The sequence below is a fragment of the Protopterus annectens genome, chromosome 11.part0 (genome assembly GCF_019279795.1).
Source record: "Protopterus annectens isolate FY-2018-M chromosome 11.part0, PAN1.0, whole genome shotgun sequence".
In the NCBI taxonomy this organism is placed as follows: domain Eukaryota; kingdom Metazoa; phylum Chordata; order Ceratodontiformes; family Protopteridae; genus Protopterus; species Protopterus annectens.
The window spans coordinates 381,693,312-381,709,662 of NC_056745.1; the positions used below are offsets into that span (position 1 = coordinate 381,693,312).

Sequence of the window (16,351 nt, forward strand, 5' to 3'; positions counted from 1 at the left end):
AAACTCCACTTTAATTTTATCCCACTCCCTGGCTATACTTTCAGAAAAAATTCTATCTTCACTAACAGTTCCTAAATAATTTCCTCTACTTATTTCTTAAATATATCTCTTTTCAACAGCCAGGTGGGAGATCACCAGTGTCATTACCCTATATTTTTTATTTTAGTTATTTTTGGTATGTGAACTGAAATAGTTATTTGGTGTGTATCAAGACCTTCAATTAAATGCACGTTCCTGTGAAATGCAAATTCTGTCTAGCCTAGCCCAGATTTTGTATCTTGGGGTATAATATGTAAATTCACTCCAAACTCCTACTACTGAATTCACATCTTCCATGCCGAATATTTTCATAAATTTCTTCAAATGTCTACCCTCCTTTGTTATACATTCCCTTCTGGGCCCCCCACACACATGTTCACCGCTGCAAATCAAATTCTATTCTCCATCTATAAGTAATATTCCTTGCTGAAAGCCGATTATTTCTCCCAAAATTTTCTTAAGCTCCATTATAGCAGTTTTAGGTAGAGAATTAATACATGCCAATGTAATCCTCATCCCTTGGCAGTCACCCCATAGTACTACAAATTCACCATTATTACCTTTTTATCCTCTTCTATCACTATTGGAGCTCCTCCACAATTAATATAAGTAATCCTCTTTTCCTTTGTCCCAGGTATTCTGCTGAATAACCATCCTAAAAACCCTTCTTTATCAAATTTGGATGTTCAGTTCGTTCCAAGTATGTCTCCTGTACCATAGATATTTGCACTCTCCCTTTTTTAATATGGTTCACTACTCTTTCTTTTTGTATTTATCTGTGAGACCATTGACATTTAAAGACATTACAAAAAGCATCATTGTATTAAAAAGTCATTATTCCTTTTATGTATAAGAGCTTTTTTGTTAAAAGTCTAGTTCCAGCTTTTGTTACATGCATGCACTGTTTGGCAGGTTGAACTTTTATACAGTTGTTTCTTGTCATATCTATTTGAACCCATGTCACATCTTATAAAACTTTTTGTTTCATTGAAAGCCCTCAAAAAAACACTCCCAATACCCGACTATTAACTTAATACTAACACACAAAACTATGTACATCTTCAAATATTGAAGTGCTACCCTCCTAATAGGAATAAATGTTCCAAAGTGACAGCCACCCTCACAGACTTGAGTTAACCTAAAAGAAAGCATGATGCAGCCTGTGCTTCTAAGTGCTGTCTGATTTTGTCTCATCTTTATAGCTCTCCGAACTGGGAAAACATCTGAATGCTTTCAGAGAACATTGTCTCCTAACCAATTTATTTATTTTTTTCTAGCCATTTCTCTTTATTAGACTGTCTCCATGGAGACATATGGAGGATATCCAGAATTACATACATTTATTTGCTAGAAAAAAGCCTTGTACTATTCAATATTCTTTTTCATTTACTTGCTTTCTCTTAAAACTTGTTACTAGATCAAACTAAGGGCCTTAATCCAATCATTCCTATATGTAAGAAGGAGAAAAGGACATTATTTTTTCTGTTGTCATGCTCTTTTAACCAGACTTTTTTACGTTGCAGTGCCTACATTTCTTTAACCAGACTTCTTTTTAAATTGCAGTGCCTACATTTCTTAAAACTGAAGAAGAAAAAAGACAGAATAAGGGAGAAAAAAACAGGAGCACCGGTTTACAATAGTAACCTCGTAACACTTAAAAACAACTGAGAAAAGTTTACTTTACAGCATGCAAAGAAAATCATACACTATAAAAATAGTACTAATAAGAAATTTTTTTTGTTTTACTTACAGTTAACCTTCTCGCTCCTCTTCCCCTTCCCTAAGTATTTTTCCAGACGTTAATGACATGACACAGGGCATATTCTTTAGAGTCCCACACAAGTCCAAAAAGTCCAATATTTCCAGATTTTTCTTGTTTTGTCATATTTCACAAATATAATTACTGTTTTGCAATCCCACATTTGTCAGTTTTATTCCTGTTCATCTACACCTCCCAAATCCTGTCTCTGCTTCATTTTCAATATACTCTTCATTTTTCTAGTCAACTCTCATGCTCCCTTTATTCCCTCCAGCATTTTCCATTGAAACATTGGAAAAAATGTCAGTGGCACAGGCTCTCTGTGGTTTTTATTACCAGAAAAGCAAGAAGCAGAATCTCCTTCTGTTTCACAACTCATTTTATTGGACATACTTTTGTATTTCTTCCTTAGCATGTACTTTATCAAAAAACCAATTATGACCCCCCAGAGAAGAATATTTTGAAGATAGTTGGGTATGCTTGCTTCTCGACATTCCCTGAATAGTGGAATAAATTTATTCCTCTTCTGCCTGGTGTACAATGAGTAATTATTCTCCACAAACACTCTGCTGTCTCCCATTTCTAGTACTTTGTCCTTCTGCCATAGGTTTGTCAGAATCAACTCTTTCTGTTGGCAGGACTGCATCTTTATTATTAAAGGTTTAGGTGGATTTCTTATAGCCAGATTTAGAGCATACACATGATGTGCCCTTTTAATTAACAGCTCCTGCTGTGGAATATCAATCCAGTTGCTTATTTATGCTTTCTTAAAATTAATACAGTCTGTTCCTTCCAGCTTCTCTGGTAAAGCTGAAAATCTCAAGTTCTCCCTATGTGCTCTGTTCTCTAACTCAATTATTATTTTATTTATTTTATTTTACATTTGTTGACCGGGCTAGTCTAACTGGATATATGTCCATTTTCAGTAAAGGCCCGAGGAGAAAAGCTCCAAGCATGAACACTGACAAAGTTTACAATATATAAAAAGACACGTAAAATCACAGTACAGAGGCAACATTGGTCAAAAGAAAAATTATACTAAACACAATAGTAAGTTTGAGCAAGACCCAATTAGGAGAGAAAACCCTTTTATTTTATCCTCATACTATGAAGGAAAGTGTAGTGACTAGAATTAGAGGCATAGGTTAGAGGAGTAGAGAAAGGGGTGAGAGCAGGAAGGGGAAAGAGATATCAGTCTAGGTTCGCACATGGACAAAGCCAGTGAGTTTTAAGATGTTCTTTAAGATGTTTTTTAAATAGAGAAGTAGAAGCAAGGGTTGATATTTCAGAAGGAAGCTGATTCCAGTTTTTACCTGCTGTGTTCGAGAAAAGTGAGTCACCAGCTTTGTTCTTATATTTAATAGAGGAAACTAGGAGCTTATTAGCAGAGCGTAGTGTAGCCAGATTTTTGTATGGTGTAATCATATTAGTGAGGATAGGGGTGTTGTTGGGGTGGTATAGGATCTGTTGGGTGATAAGTAATTGTTGACAAAGTACATGGTTCTGTAATTCTAGCCATTCCAGTTGTTTGAGGTTGAGGCAGTGGTGAGTTTTAAAGGGGGAGCAAGTGATGAATCTAGCTATGCTATTATAACAGGTGGAAAGTTTGGAAAGGTTGTTTTTAGATAGGTTAATATATATAGCAGAGGCATAGAAAAGGGTAGAAATAAGGTGGGTCTGGGCAATAGTTTTTCTGTCAGAAGGGGTAAGGAAGGGTTTAATTCTATAGAGGGTATCAAGTTTTTTATTAACAGACTTTATAGTGGAGTTAATGTGGTCATCGTAGTTGAGGCAATTATCAATTGTTACACCTAGTAGGCAGGTTATAATATCTGGGGTTATGTTGGTAACATTGTTAGGGGTTATTGAGAAGAATGGATGAGGTGATTTATGAGTTGGAGTAAAAAGCAGTAATTTTGTTTTTTGGGGATTTAGAAGGAGGCAGTGATGCATAAACCAATTTTCAACATTATGGGAAACAGTTTAGGTCAGGGACTGGAGAGAGGCTATGTTCTTAGCTGTACAGATTAAAGTAGAGTCATCTGCATATTGAATGCAGGTGGCTTGTGGAATGTTTATGTGTAGATCGTTAATAAATAAGGAAAAAAGAAGGGGACCTAAGATAGAGCCTTTGGGTACTCCAATATTTATTGGAAGTAATGTAGACAGATTGTTATCCCGAAGTACTGCTTGCTGTCTGTTTTCCAAATAAGACCTAAACCATTGTAATGCTTGTGGATCGAGTGAATTGGCTTTTAGTTTGTCTAGAAGTAAGTTATGGTTAACCATATCAAAGGCTTGTGACAGGTCAATAAATAGTGCAGGGGAAAAAGAGTTATTGTTATGATTTTTGTTTATAGAGTCGGTGAAGGATAGCAGGGCAGTTGTTGTGCTATGGAATGGCCTGAAGCCATGTTGGCAGTTTGCCAGTAGATTATTTTGTAGAAGGTGGTTAAGTAGTTGCTTGTGAATACATTTTTCCATTATCTTAGCTATTGGGGAGAGTAAGGCAATAGGCTGAAAGTTAGAAAGCTCAATAGATGATCCACCTTTATGTAGAGGGATGATGTGGGATACTTTCGATATGGGTAGGGATTTTGCCTTCTGAGATAGTTCTATTAATAAGGATAGAGATGGGATAGTCTATGGCTTTTGCGGCAATTTGTAGGTATTCAGCTGGGAGATGGTCAGCAGAAGGGGTGCAAGGTTTCAATTTTTGAAGGAGCTTACAGATGAGAGATGTAGGTACAGGTTGTATTTGAAAGGAAGGAGATGAAGTCTTAGAGGTATTTAGTGGGGAAGCAGTAAAAGGAGGTAAAGAATTGGCTAGGGTTAGAATGGCTTCTGTAAAGTAGTTATTAAAGGCATCAGGAATCTGGATGGAGTTATTTTGGTTGAATCCTTCAGGGGCAGGAGTAGTAGAGTGGCCTGGCTGAAGAAGTTTGTTTATCCCTGACCAAACTTTTTGTGGAGTTTGTTGACTGGTTTGTTGGAGGTGAAGGTAGAAGTCTTTTTTGTCTCTAAGAATATCTTTCTCGGTGGCATTTCTTAACTGTTTAAAGTGGACGTGATCTGATGGACATTTGGTGGCTCTCCATTTAGCCCAGATTTTATTTCTGAGGAGCATCTTTTGCCTAGTTTGTTTTGTGAGCCATGGGGCAGATTTGGTTCTTATTCTAGAAGAGCGATAAGGTGCATGGTAATCTAGGATTTGAAGAAATTTGGTGTTAAAGTAGGTCACTGCTTCATCAAGTTCAAGATGAGTCATTGGTGATTAGTCACATGCTTGTAGTTCGTTTAGGAAGCTGTCTGGATTAAAGAATTTTTTAGAGCTGGAGGTTTTGAAATTATTAGTAGTTGGGATATGGACTTTTTGTCTAATAATGTAGGTAAGCATATGGTCACTGATATCATCAGGAAGGGTTCCTGGTGTATAAGTTTCAGGGTGGCTATTAATAAGAATCCAGTCAAGCGTGGTTTCCTTACTGCTAGGTTTGTGGATTCTAGTAGGAGTGGTTATTATTTGTGAGAATCTGAAGAGATTTATGTGATTAGTAGGGTTAGGGGAACTGCAGGTGGACCAGTCGATGTTAAAGTCACCCAGTACAATGGTCTTCTGGGGTAGTTGGGTAGAGAGGTAACTAAGTACATTTTCAAGAGTATTGCTATTGTTACCAGAGGGGAGATACATGCAAATTAGATAGATAGATTTGGAGTTGTTGATTTGGAGTTTGGCAGTCAGGGTTTCAGACTTTGTATCTAAAGATGGGAGCACATTAAAGGGGGAAATTTGGAGATTAGATTTATAGAGAATGGCTATACCTCCACCTTTTTTGGTTTTACGGTCACATCTAAGGATATTATAGCCAGGAGGGGTAATTTCCTGGTCCAGAGTAGATGGTTTTAGCAAGTCTCTGTAAGGCAGAGAATATCAAATGAGTGCACTTCTAGGAGTGCATGCAGGTGGGAAATTTTACTGTTTATACTTCGAATGTTAAGGTGAGCTATCAGGAGGGAATTAGGTGGTTTAGTTAATGTACAGATCACAGGCAATGATAAATTGTCTAGGTAATTGGTACAGTCAGTATTGGGGCCAGGGTTTGGATAAATATCAATGTCTAGGAGGGGATATTGTTGAGATTTAAGGATTTTATAGAAATTATTAAAATTCTTTTTGGTAGTGAAGTAAGTAACATGGGTTGCTCTGTGATATTTTGGTAGTATATAGTTAGAGGTACAGGTTATGTTACTGTGGCTAAGGGAGTAGATGAAAGAAGATGGTAAAGTTTGCTGGAAGTGATGGTTTTGTTCAGGAAGAGAAAGATTTTCTAAGAAGGTTAGAGAGTAAGGTATTGTAAGAAAGGCTATTGTGGTAGTTAAGAGTAGTATGTTTGTGAAAATAGTTTTGTGTGTTGGGGCCATTGTAACAAGTAGAAATGAGGTAGGAGTAATTTGTGTGAGTAGGTGAAGCAGAGAAAAGGAGAGAGTGCTGAAAGAGATTGACCAGGGTTAAATTATGCAAATAGGAAATTAGTGGAGGTCGTATAGGAGTTGATTTGGGAAGTAGTTAGTGCAGTAAATGGTGAAGAAAGGTGAGTGAGTAGCCCAAAGAGAGTTAATTATTACTAATGAGGAATGATAGAGGTAGGGGAGTGGCTAGTGATGAGGAGGATACTGATAGGGTGAGAAAAAAGGGGGGAGTGGTTAGTGAAGTATAAGTTTAGGACCCCTGGGGGGGTGGGAATTGGGGGTAGGGGAGCAGAGTGAGCCCACAGGGCGAACGGAGTGGGTTAGAACAGGTAAAAGAAGAAATTCCAGAGACAATCAGTGAGCAGCAGACTCTTGAGGAGCCCTTGGAAGTTCCTGGAGAGTGGGGTATGATAGCTCAGCTGTATAAATGTTAAGGGATAGTAGAGAGGAAATAGGAGGACAGTAGATAAGTAGCAAGGGACAACCTTAGGAGCAGTCTAGTGCAGCAAGGTAAGTGAAAGGTAGTCTGGAATCCAATACAGGGGACTAGGGAAAATAGATGACCACACAGGCCGAGATTAGGGTGCCACCTAGTGGTCAATAGGTATAATACAGCAAAGCCCTGTGGTATAGAGATAGCAAGAACAGATGACTCAAGTAATAGATCCTAAGGAGGGTAAAGTAGTTACCTGTCAGGTAGGGACGGGTTTGGCTGCTGGGTACCTGCCTCGGTGGCGTGATTACATACACCAGTAGGTTATAGAGAAATGCAGTTTAACAGTAGTTCTAGGGTAAAAACGTACTTCCTTATTTCCTTTGGTAACAGGGAATTTAAAATAGGACAGTAGGTTTCTTTAGGATGCAGATGAGCTGGCTGAGTCTAAGAGTGAGGGGTCCTTATGGAGCAGGCAGGAAAGGATTCCCAAGTCTCTGTGCAGGAATGGAGGCTGAAAGCTGCATGGGTTAGAGAGAGAATAAAGAACAATGTCATTGGTAAGATAGCAAGTAATGCCAGGTTCACTCATTAATAACTTGTTGAGACACAGTTATTACATTGGGAAATAGCATATAGAGGACATACACATTCCAGGTTAGCTAACAGGTTTCAACAGGAAAGCCTCTACAGGCTGGCTAGTTGTTACACTAAACATGCTTTGCATAAAAAGAAGGACACAAAACCCAGTGTATTGACCTAGAACCATCTACATTAACAGCAATTTAGAGCACAGTTCCCCATTTACACAGGTGAATATCTACTGGGCAACTCTGGGCATTAATATGAATGCAGGATTAACTAAAGAAAAAAACTGTAAAGTATCAGAAATAGAGCCATAAATACAGCTAGGACCCAGTTCCACACTTAATCACTCAGAAAATGCTGCGACAATATGTCAGTATTACTAAACACGAGCGAGGTGGTAATAGCAAATAAATCAAGCTCAGGTACACATTAGATACATGGCAACATTGTAAAACAATCTGACATGATGTCATCAAGAATGGTGAGCAAGATGCGTGTGATGGCTTCAAGAACTATTCCTCCCATTAAGAGTTGTGCCATACGCTCGTAGCCAAAATGCCAATGCACTCTATAAAGTAGGTTTAATAAGCAAGGCAAAGTTCTATTACAGCTGCAGTATCGGCTTTGAAACTAGCCCTGCAGGATCCCTGAGCAGTTAAATTACAGTTATCAGGCTATTTGTAGTTCAGCTAGATAGGTGTAGATTATGTGCAGTTTAAAGAAAAAAGTGTCAGTATATCGACCTGGAGTACACCACAGTAACCCTTCATCCTATAATAACCTTACCTAAATTAGGTAACTGAAGGATAGACCTTAAATCAGTTATGGAGGTGAGAGAGGAAAGCCGACAAAAAGGCTAACAAACACTAACATTATTTCTAAGTTATACACCTGTTTTAATCACTCCCTGTGTGTAGTACTGAGCTCTCACTTCAAATTAGTTATGGAGGTGAGAGAGGAAAACCAGCAGAAAGGCAAGGCAAACACTAGCACTATTCCTAGTTGTTACATTAACAAGTGGTCTGAAGAAGACAAGACCACATGAAATACAGCCAAATACTGTTACAACAAATGTAAAATAAATAAATAAATAAAATTTACTTTAACTAGGTTTGTGTGCAGTTGTCTTATGCTTTCCTCTAGACATCATATCTGGAGCTTACACTGCTTTTTGCTGAACAGCTGCTGTACTTTTCCCAGTCAATGTTTTTTCCTCACCTTTTATAGCTGATTTTCCTTCAAGTCCTCTGCATTTCTTTTTTTTTTCCTGGCATCCACGCAGTGCACTTAATAGCCACTTATTGAAATTTACCCAGAAACACAAACGTCCACTGGCCTTCTCTGCTGAGTTTCTGTTTTCACACTGGGAGAGGTAAAATTAATCTGTTACTCAATGCACAGCCATATTGGAAGTCCCCAAGGGGTTGTTTTTTTTTTTCGTACTAAAACAATTACCTCTCTTTTTCTTAAACCAATATCTATACCTTTCCCTAAACCCTCTTTTGATTAAACTGTCATGCTCTACACTTGAAAGTTGCATTTCTGGTAACATTATTAAATGCGCTTTACATAGCTTAGGGTATGTAAGAATTTTGTTTAACATTTCTGAATCTGTGAGACCATTTACATTCCAGGATAGCAACCCAAGTGTTTGTGTTATTCATTCACATATTTCTTTCTCTCCTTTTTTGTTTGTTTTACTTTCCTTTCTGTTGAAAAAGCTGTAGGACTACACTGCAAAGTCAGTTCAGCAACACACCTATTAAATAACTTATTATTGCATTTAGGCCACAATAAAACAAAATACTCCAAAATCTCAAGTACATACACTATTCTGAAGAATTTATTTTTTGTCTTTAATTGCCTATGAGTTGTTGCCCTTTTTAAGCACCAGTTAATGCGATGTAAAACCATTAGGAAGATGTCTGTGCCCATCTGCAAGAAAAAAAGGATCAGCAATACATTTTATCAGAATTTAATAAAATTATACTATATGTGATTTACTACAACCCATGGGAATGCTACAATATATTATTTCAGCTTTCTTTATAGAGGTTTTCCTAGGAAGCTTTGAATTAAAAGTCTTTGACTTCATCTGTTTTGGGAACTTCTCTTGTCTTTCATTCTTTTTTTTTCTTTTAAAGAGTAGAAAAAAATTTTCTGGATAACTTTCTCCACTCTGCTTAGCATGCAGTACTAAGCTCCCCCCAATTCACCCCAGTAAGGTTTTTCAGTACCTGCAGATTATTTTTAAGAAAGGAACCTACTTCTGTCACAGTCTGATCAGCGAGTCTTTAAGTCTGCTGGAAAGCAGATCTTCAAAACTGATGGATACAGATAGCACTTTAAAACATATGTCTGTTTTTCTAAAGAGCCAAAAAGCAGGAATACATTTGTTCCACTTCATTGAGGTGCCCCCACTGAATAATCAATGTCCCCAAATAGTCTTTTATCCTGTACTTTTACATATCCTCTGTAGTTCAGCCAACACTTGTTCTTTCAGAATTCTGTAGTTTTATTATTATTGGTCTAGGAAATCTTTGTGAGGATCTGGGTGGCATGAACACACTGTGGCCTCCTTCTATAAGCATGTTCTCTTCCCACGCCAGTCCACTGGTTAAGCTGTTGCTTAAACTGGAGATGCTCACTACCTTCCATACCCTCTATCACATTTGTGGGTCTTAAAATTGTTTCTCTTGCTCTATCCACTACTTCAGTCACGTATTCCTTAAGGTCTTCTTGGACAGCTTCCAATTCTGCTAATCTTTCCTTACCAGACTGGTAATTTTCCTGCGGCATCCTAATCTCATTAGAATGGTGAGAAACACCTTCCTCTATTGCCTTGATGCACCTGCCATTAGATTTTATGTGAGCATTTAAACTGTCACTTAATTTAAGGACTTACACATGCATCTTATCAATTGTTTCCCATAAAGCTGCCATTTCCACTAATATATCTTCTGAAGGCCCTTGTTGCTGCAGTGACGGGTTATGCATATCGTGGGTGGTATCTGATGAATTAAAATCCTTTTCTTCCATCAGGAAAGGCTCTTTCTTGTTTACTTTTATTCTATTTTTAGATATTCAAGAGGATAACTCATTGCCCTTCAGTAAGACTTAAGTTTTAGATCAACTGCCAGTTTTTAATCTTATTTTCAGGTTTCCCCATGAGACGAAGGAACATGGACTTGCTGGCTCATTTTCTGAAGTCCCAGAACACCAAAAAACTTTCTGGATTTGTTAGACTGCTACTCTTAGGTACCCCTTGTGGCTGACCTCTCAGCTGTTAGGGAAAGTGCATTTGCCTAGGAATATTGTAGTATGTCAGTGACATGTTTGTGACACAGCTGCATTGTGTGCTCAAACCCACTCAAAGCACTAATATTCTGGGCCAATATATGCTACATCTCATCACATAATGGTTGGTCAGCATTCTGCTCAGGCACTGCCCATGGGTCCTTCGTTCCTGTAGCAGGACGTAATTTTCAGCAGGGCTGTAACTGTCCAGCCTCTGCTGTCCACCTTATCTCCTGATATGCAGAGACCCACAAACACAATAAATACAGGTTTTCACTATAGAGTGCAGGGAACTGCTGTATGACATTTACAGCAGGGGATAACTATGGGGTCATGCTATACTGTATTTAAAGGAAAAGACACAAACACTACAGCTGTTGTACTTGCCACACAATGATATACATGCACTCTCAGCATGCGCATCCTCTGTATGTACAGAGTAAGGCAGTCAAACCTGAAGTTATCAGGGGACACCTATGGAAGCATAGGCGATGTAATTATATATTATCAGTGCAGGATACAGCTGTACAGTACCACAGTGGGAAGGATACACACATATAAGCATACAAATGCTGTACCCAACATTACAGATTCCAACACACATTGCACAGGGCTTATCCTCACCATAAGATCTGACAGGGATGTATAGGAACAGGCTGTCTTGATATCCTAAACTACTTTGCTGCTGGTGTGATCTATGTACACACAACATGGAGGTACACAAATTTATATTGCTAACATTATGTAAACTGAAGGCCTGTCCAAGGGTGTATATCCTTAGGAAGGTACACAAAAAACTTACATAGAATCCCAGATTACCGTGTCCCATCTCAAGACTGCTTGTAGGTCCAGAAAGAGATATTTATTCAAACAATGCTGTCCAGATATACAAAAGAGTTTCCAAAGTATGACTAAGTTAACATATAAAACAGACGTTCATCCTCCAGCAATGCAGCTTTCCACCTTTTTACATGGCATGTAGGCAAATGAGAGAAACTAACACAAATTTCTTAGGATCAATTTACTTCACTGCAATTCATCTGTGAAAGGAAGATCAGCTTTGTGCTTGTGCATTCCTCTGACAAGCTGTGGCTGTGTGCCCATGAAGTACTGAAGTACATGTGGTCTAACAAATGTTGAGCTACAATTTACCTACGAGTTGTTGAAACACAGCTTTTCAACTCAATTTCTAAAGATGAACAGCAAAAATGGTGAATCAAAAGTCATAATAAATACACAAAAATATTTGTTTGCTGCAGACTGCCCCATAAATTATATATATCAACTCCACAGTCTCAGCACAGTGGAAAGAAGGGCCAAAATGCCCCCCCCTTACAAAAAAGCACCTTGCAAGCTTGCACTATATAACACATTGTGTTGAAACTCTTCACTGTGTTAAATTTTCTCAGTAAAGCTGCTCACTGGAAAAGCCACCAGTGAAGTGTAGTTTAACCTTGTGCAACTGTCCAATGAGATGATGGACAGTGTATGGTTCAGAAATCATACTGCAAGTGTGATTCATGGCCTATAATTGTACTCATGAAAGTGCCAACATTTTCTGAGGATGCTCATGCAGCTATGGCAGCTTCTTCTAGTACCCAGCGAACAGCTACTGAAATGCATAAAGAACAGCAAGAACATGGTATATTTCCTTTATAGCTAGTGCAGAACATGGGTGCTGAGTCTCACAATGGTCCGTTATACAAAGCTGATGCCTGGTCTCACCTGGCTGAGGTACTGTCATCTGCTACAAGCATTACCAGGTTGGTAAGACATGTAGGTATTAGTACGACAAACCACAATGACATTACCCTGATGTCAGTGCAAGGGAGGTGAAATTAGATAGCAATGCCCCAACTAATATTGTAAGTAGACTGCACTGCATTTTTTAGTGGCTTTAAGTATGGGGAACTATTCTGACTAATGGCAGGTCTTTGTCTCATTCAAGACAATAAATGCATGTAGGTTATTTGTCAGTGTTAGATAGAGGTGGTAATGGCATATTGTATAATATGTCAGCTAAATTTATTGTGGGCTTTTGCAGGATCTATTATTAGTTGGGGTCATGCCAAACAACCTAAGGATGCCAGCACAATACCTGGTATGTACCATATATCTGTGGAGGTATGTTAATCTATGCATAAGGGGACACACCAGCCGGCTGTACAATGGATATTTAATGATAAATACCGATGGGACTGTGGGTTGCACGTGTTACTTTGGTATCTTACCCAACATCTATAATAGCCCTCTAATGTGACCTTTTCTCTTTTAGCAATTTTAAAATGGGACATGAGCCATGCCACCTAAAGTAGAAGACATGACAGTCTAGCAGCCTGGTATGGTTAGTTTTAATGTCAAAATAAGACATATATATATATATATATATATATATATATATATATATATATATATATATATATATATATATATATATATATATATATATATATATATATATATTGTGTGTGTGTGTGTGTAAAAATATAAATATATATTCCAAAAGATCAAATGTAAAAATACTGACAGCAACAAACAAATGAAAAAATGCATTTTTTGCAGGGGCAAGCAGTCCTGTACCCTCAGTGTGGAAAGCTGTGTACCCCACAACCCCTGTTAATTATATCAACTCAGAGATCACACAACAGTAAGATAAGGACAAATCTTCACTCCCTACTGTTCTGCGACTTACCACACAGTAATGCCAGCAGAATCAATCATATGATTCTTCTATCACTTCTCCCAGCATTAAAAACATTCGATATTATGAACATTTGACTATTTAAAGCTCTCCAATATATTTATATGAATGCAGTGTGTTTGGTCGACAGCTAGAACAGCAGGGTTATTTGGTGAAATGCCCAGTTTATTGAATGGCCATTTGTTAGATGTTTGTTTTACTGAAATAGGTAAGTGGGATATATATTAGGTATGTGTGTGTGTGTGTGTGTGTGTGTGTGTGTGTGTGTGTGTGTGTGTGTGTGTGTGTGTGTCTCTGAGCTGTCTTGTATGGTGGAAATGTTATAGGAAGGGTTTTAAGTTAAGATGCCATTAGGTTTATGAGCAGGGTTAGAGCAAGCACAAACCACCACCCTGCTCCACCTTAGCAAAACATGCTAACCCTAACCATGACCTGCTCCTAACCTTAATGTGCATCTTAACATAAAAAGGTCCTTTCCATATCACTATCACTATTTAGAAAATTTTGCGTTTTGGGTTGTGCATCAGAGAAGGAAATTTGTTTCCTTCTTCAACGTTCTGAGTGTCAATGTGTTTTATGTTCCATTTAATGAATGCTCAAGATATGTTTTGTATGTTGACCAAGTAACATGTAGATCAATCATTATATAACCACACACACACACACACACACACACACACACACACACACACACACACACACACACACACACACACACACACTTATGACTCCCATGTACAAATGTATAAAAATGGGAAAAAGGGGGGGGTTGATGATAATGTGCATGCATGCATGTATGCATACATACATACATATATCCAATTCATTGGAAGGATGGCACTTCCCATTGTCTCTCCTCCCTGCAGATCCAAACAACATATACTCATCAGTAAAACTACAGTCTGTTATTGCTGAAGCTGTAGCTGGGGAGGTAATGAGACTGGGACTACCTCTCCGGAGAGGGAGGGGCCTCAACCGCTCAACAGAAGGTAGCCTGGCTTCACTGCACAAGTTGGCACAGCTGTGGTTTGAGCAGGTGAGAGCAGCTGGTAGGCACATGGCTAGAATGGAGAACCTTCTGCAGCAAACTGAAGGCTCACTCATCCACCTGTCCTTGACCATTAAGCTGCAAGAAAAGACTATGGTCCATACCACAGGCCACCACAATCCATCATCTGTTGATAGGTCACATTACTGGGCCAGAATGACATCACACTGCTGAACATACCTCACCCCATCACCACCCTGGTCTGCCCTTTCTCTTTTAAGTCCCATGCCCTGTGCATTATCCAGGCCTCACCTTCACCAACTACCTGCCCTCTGTCTCTATGCATCTCTTATCTCTCCACCCTACTGTTTGCACATCTACCCCTGTCTTTGCTGTTTTATGTCTGTCTGCCCCTGCTCACTAACCTATCCCCCCTTTACTTCCTTTTTTCTATCACCCTTCACCCTCCTCCTCCTCTTTCGTGGCCTGCAAACTTATATATACTGCCCTCCTGTGTATTCCACTATTTTCTGCCTTAACCTTTTATCTCCTTTCCTATACACTTTATTTCCTCCCCCTCTACACATGAGAAACGTGCCCATATATGTGGACATCGCACCAGTAAAGTTCCAATTTCTGTATAGCCACATTTAATTAATGCTACATTGTGCCATCCTGCTAAAGAGCATGCTAGCAAGCACAGTACTGCCTTTACACATGCAGTGGTCTGCAAACTAACATTTTCAGCTCTCATGAGATTTCCGTAAGGTGACAAGTAGCATGACTTACCAGTGCTGCTTTGTACTCCTGTGTATCTGTTACACTGCATGGATGTATATGTTTAGACACTATGCTGCTTACCTATGTTAAATGAAGAACAGCTACCTGCATGAAAGCTCTGCCTGCCTCTCTTGTGCAGGCATGTGGTACATCTTTATAAACCCAAGTCTATATTTTTCGCAACTCATCTACAGTCTTCCGTTTAAAAAAATCTGCTTCATTGTAACATTTAACAGGTATGCCAAATATTACTACTTGCTCTAGCTTTCTAACACAATTGTTTTCTAACTACTACCTCACACTCACTCCTTTCCCCATCTACTTAATATGCTCTCAAAGAGAAAATGACTGAGAAATAAATTCAGCTCATAAACTTACTGCTCGGGCAAACTTTAGAAAGTTCCATCTGAAGCCTGGATATGATTATTTCTTTAAGATCCAGTGGAAGTTTCCCATGTTCTTCAATTAGTAGAAACAGGTGCTCATATGGCATGTTATAACCTATACAGGATAAAAAAGAATGGAAATTAATCCTCAGCATACCTTTCAACCTCTTAGAGCAAGAAATCTGGACAAAGCCATCAATAAGGGGGGGGGGGGACAAAGGTCCAAAAATAGGGTCACTTTCTAGATGTTGCTCTCACAAACTTAGACAATTGATAGAATAACAGGTTTTGCAGTAGCATGAATTTTCTGAATGCTCTGAAGTCTGAAACTCAAATGTCTGTTATTATTTTCTGACTTTAACCCTCAATGTTTTGCCAGTAAACCACAATATTTGTATTTTGTTTTTCATCATTGTTACAGATACAAACTCACATAAATACAATACTCCGTGAAAAGTGTTTATATTTTATTTTGTTTTGTTTTTGTTATTCGGGTTTAACTGACTGGGTTTAGCCAAAAAATCCTTTTCAGCAGAAGCCCTGGGAGAAAAAGTCCAACATATTACAGACATTTTTAAACAGACATTCAGTATTTATATGAAATAAAGTCTACCATTTCAGTATAAAATACACTTATGCATTAGCAAATAGATGCTGAACACACAGCATCTAAACAGGTGTATTAGTTTAGTGGATTTGTCAAATAATAGATCATGTGATTAGTGCTTCGAAATTCAAAGAAATTAAGCTGAAGCAGGGAACTAGGTTGGGTCGAAAATTTAAATAATGTAGTTAAGGGGTGGGATACAAATCAGGATTATAGATTTTATATAAATACATGGGGCCATCATAAGGGTAATATTAGAAGTATAGAGGTGGAAGGTGAGCAGTGAGAGGAGAAGAGTGCAAA

The 16,351-nt window shown here is 38.4% G+C and overlaps 1 protein-coding gene across 1 annotated transcript in view; it reads right to left on the reverse strand.

The window, feature by feature from the left end:
- LOC122814941 (zinc finger protein 850-like) overlaps window positions 1–15,550 on the reverse strand; it is a 476,075-nt gene extending 460,525 nt beyond the window's left edge. Inside the window, exon 1 of the mRNA XM_044087202.1 lies at window positions 15,434–15,550. Within this exon, the coding sequence (XP_043943137.1) occupies window positions 15,434–15,548 (115 nt within the window). The 5' untranslated portion in view covers window positions 15,549–15,550. The remainder of the gene's footprint in view (window positions 1–15,433) is intronic.
- Between the last annotated feature and the right edge of the window lie 801 nt (window positions 15,551–16,351).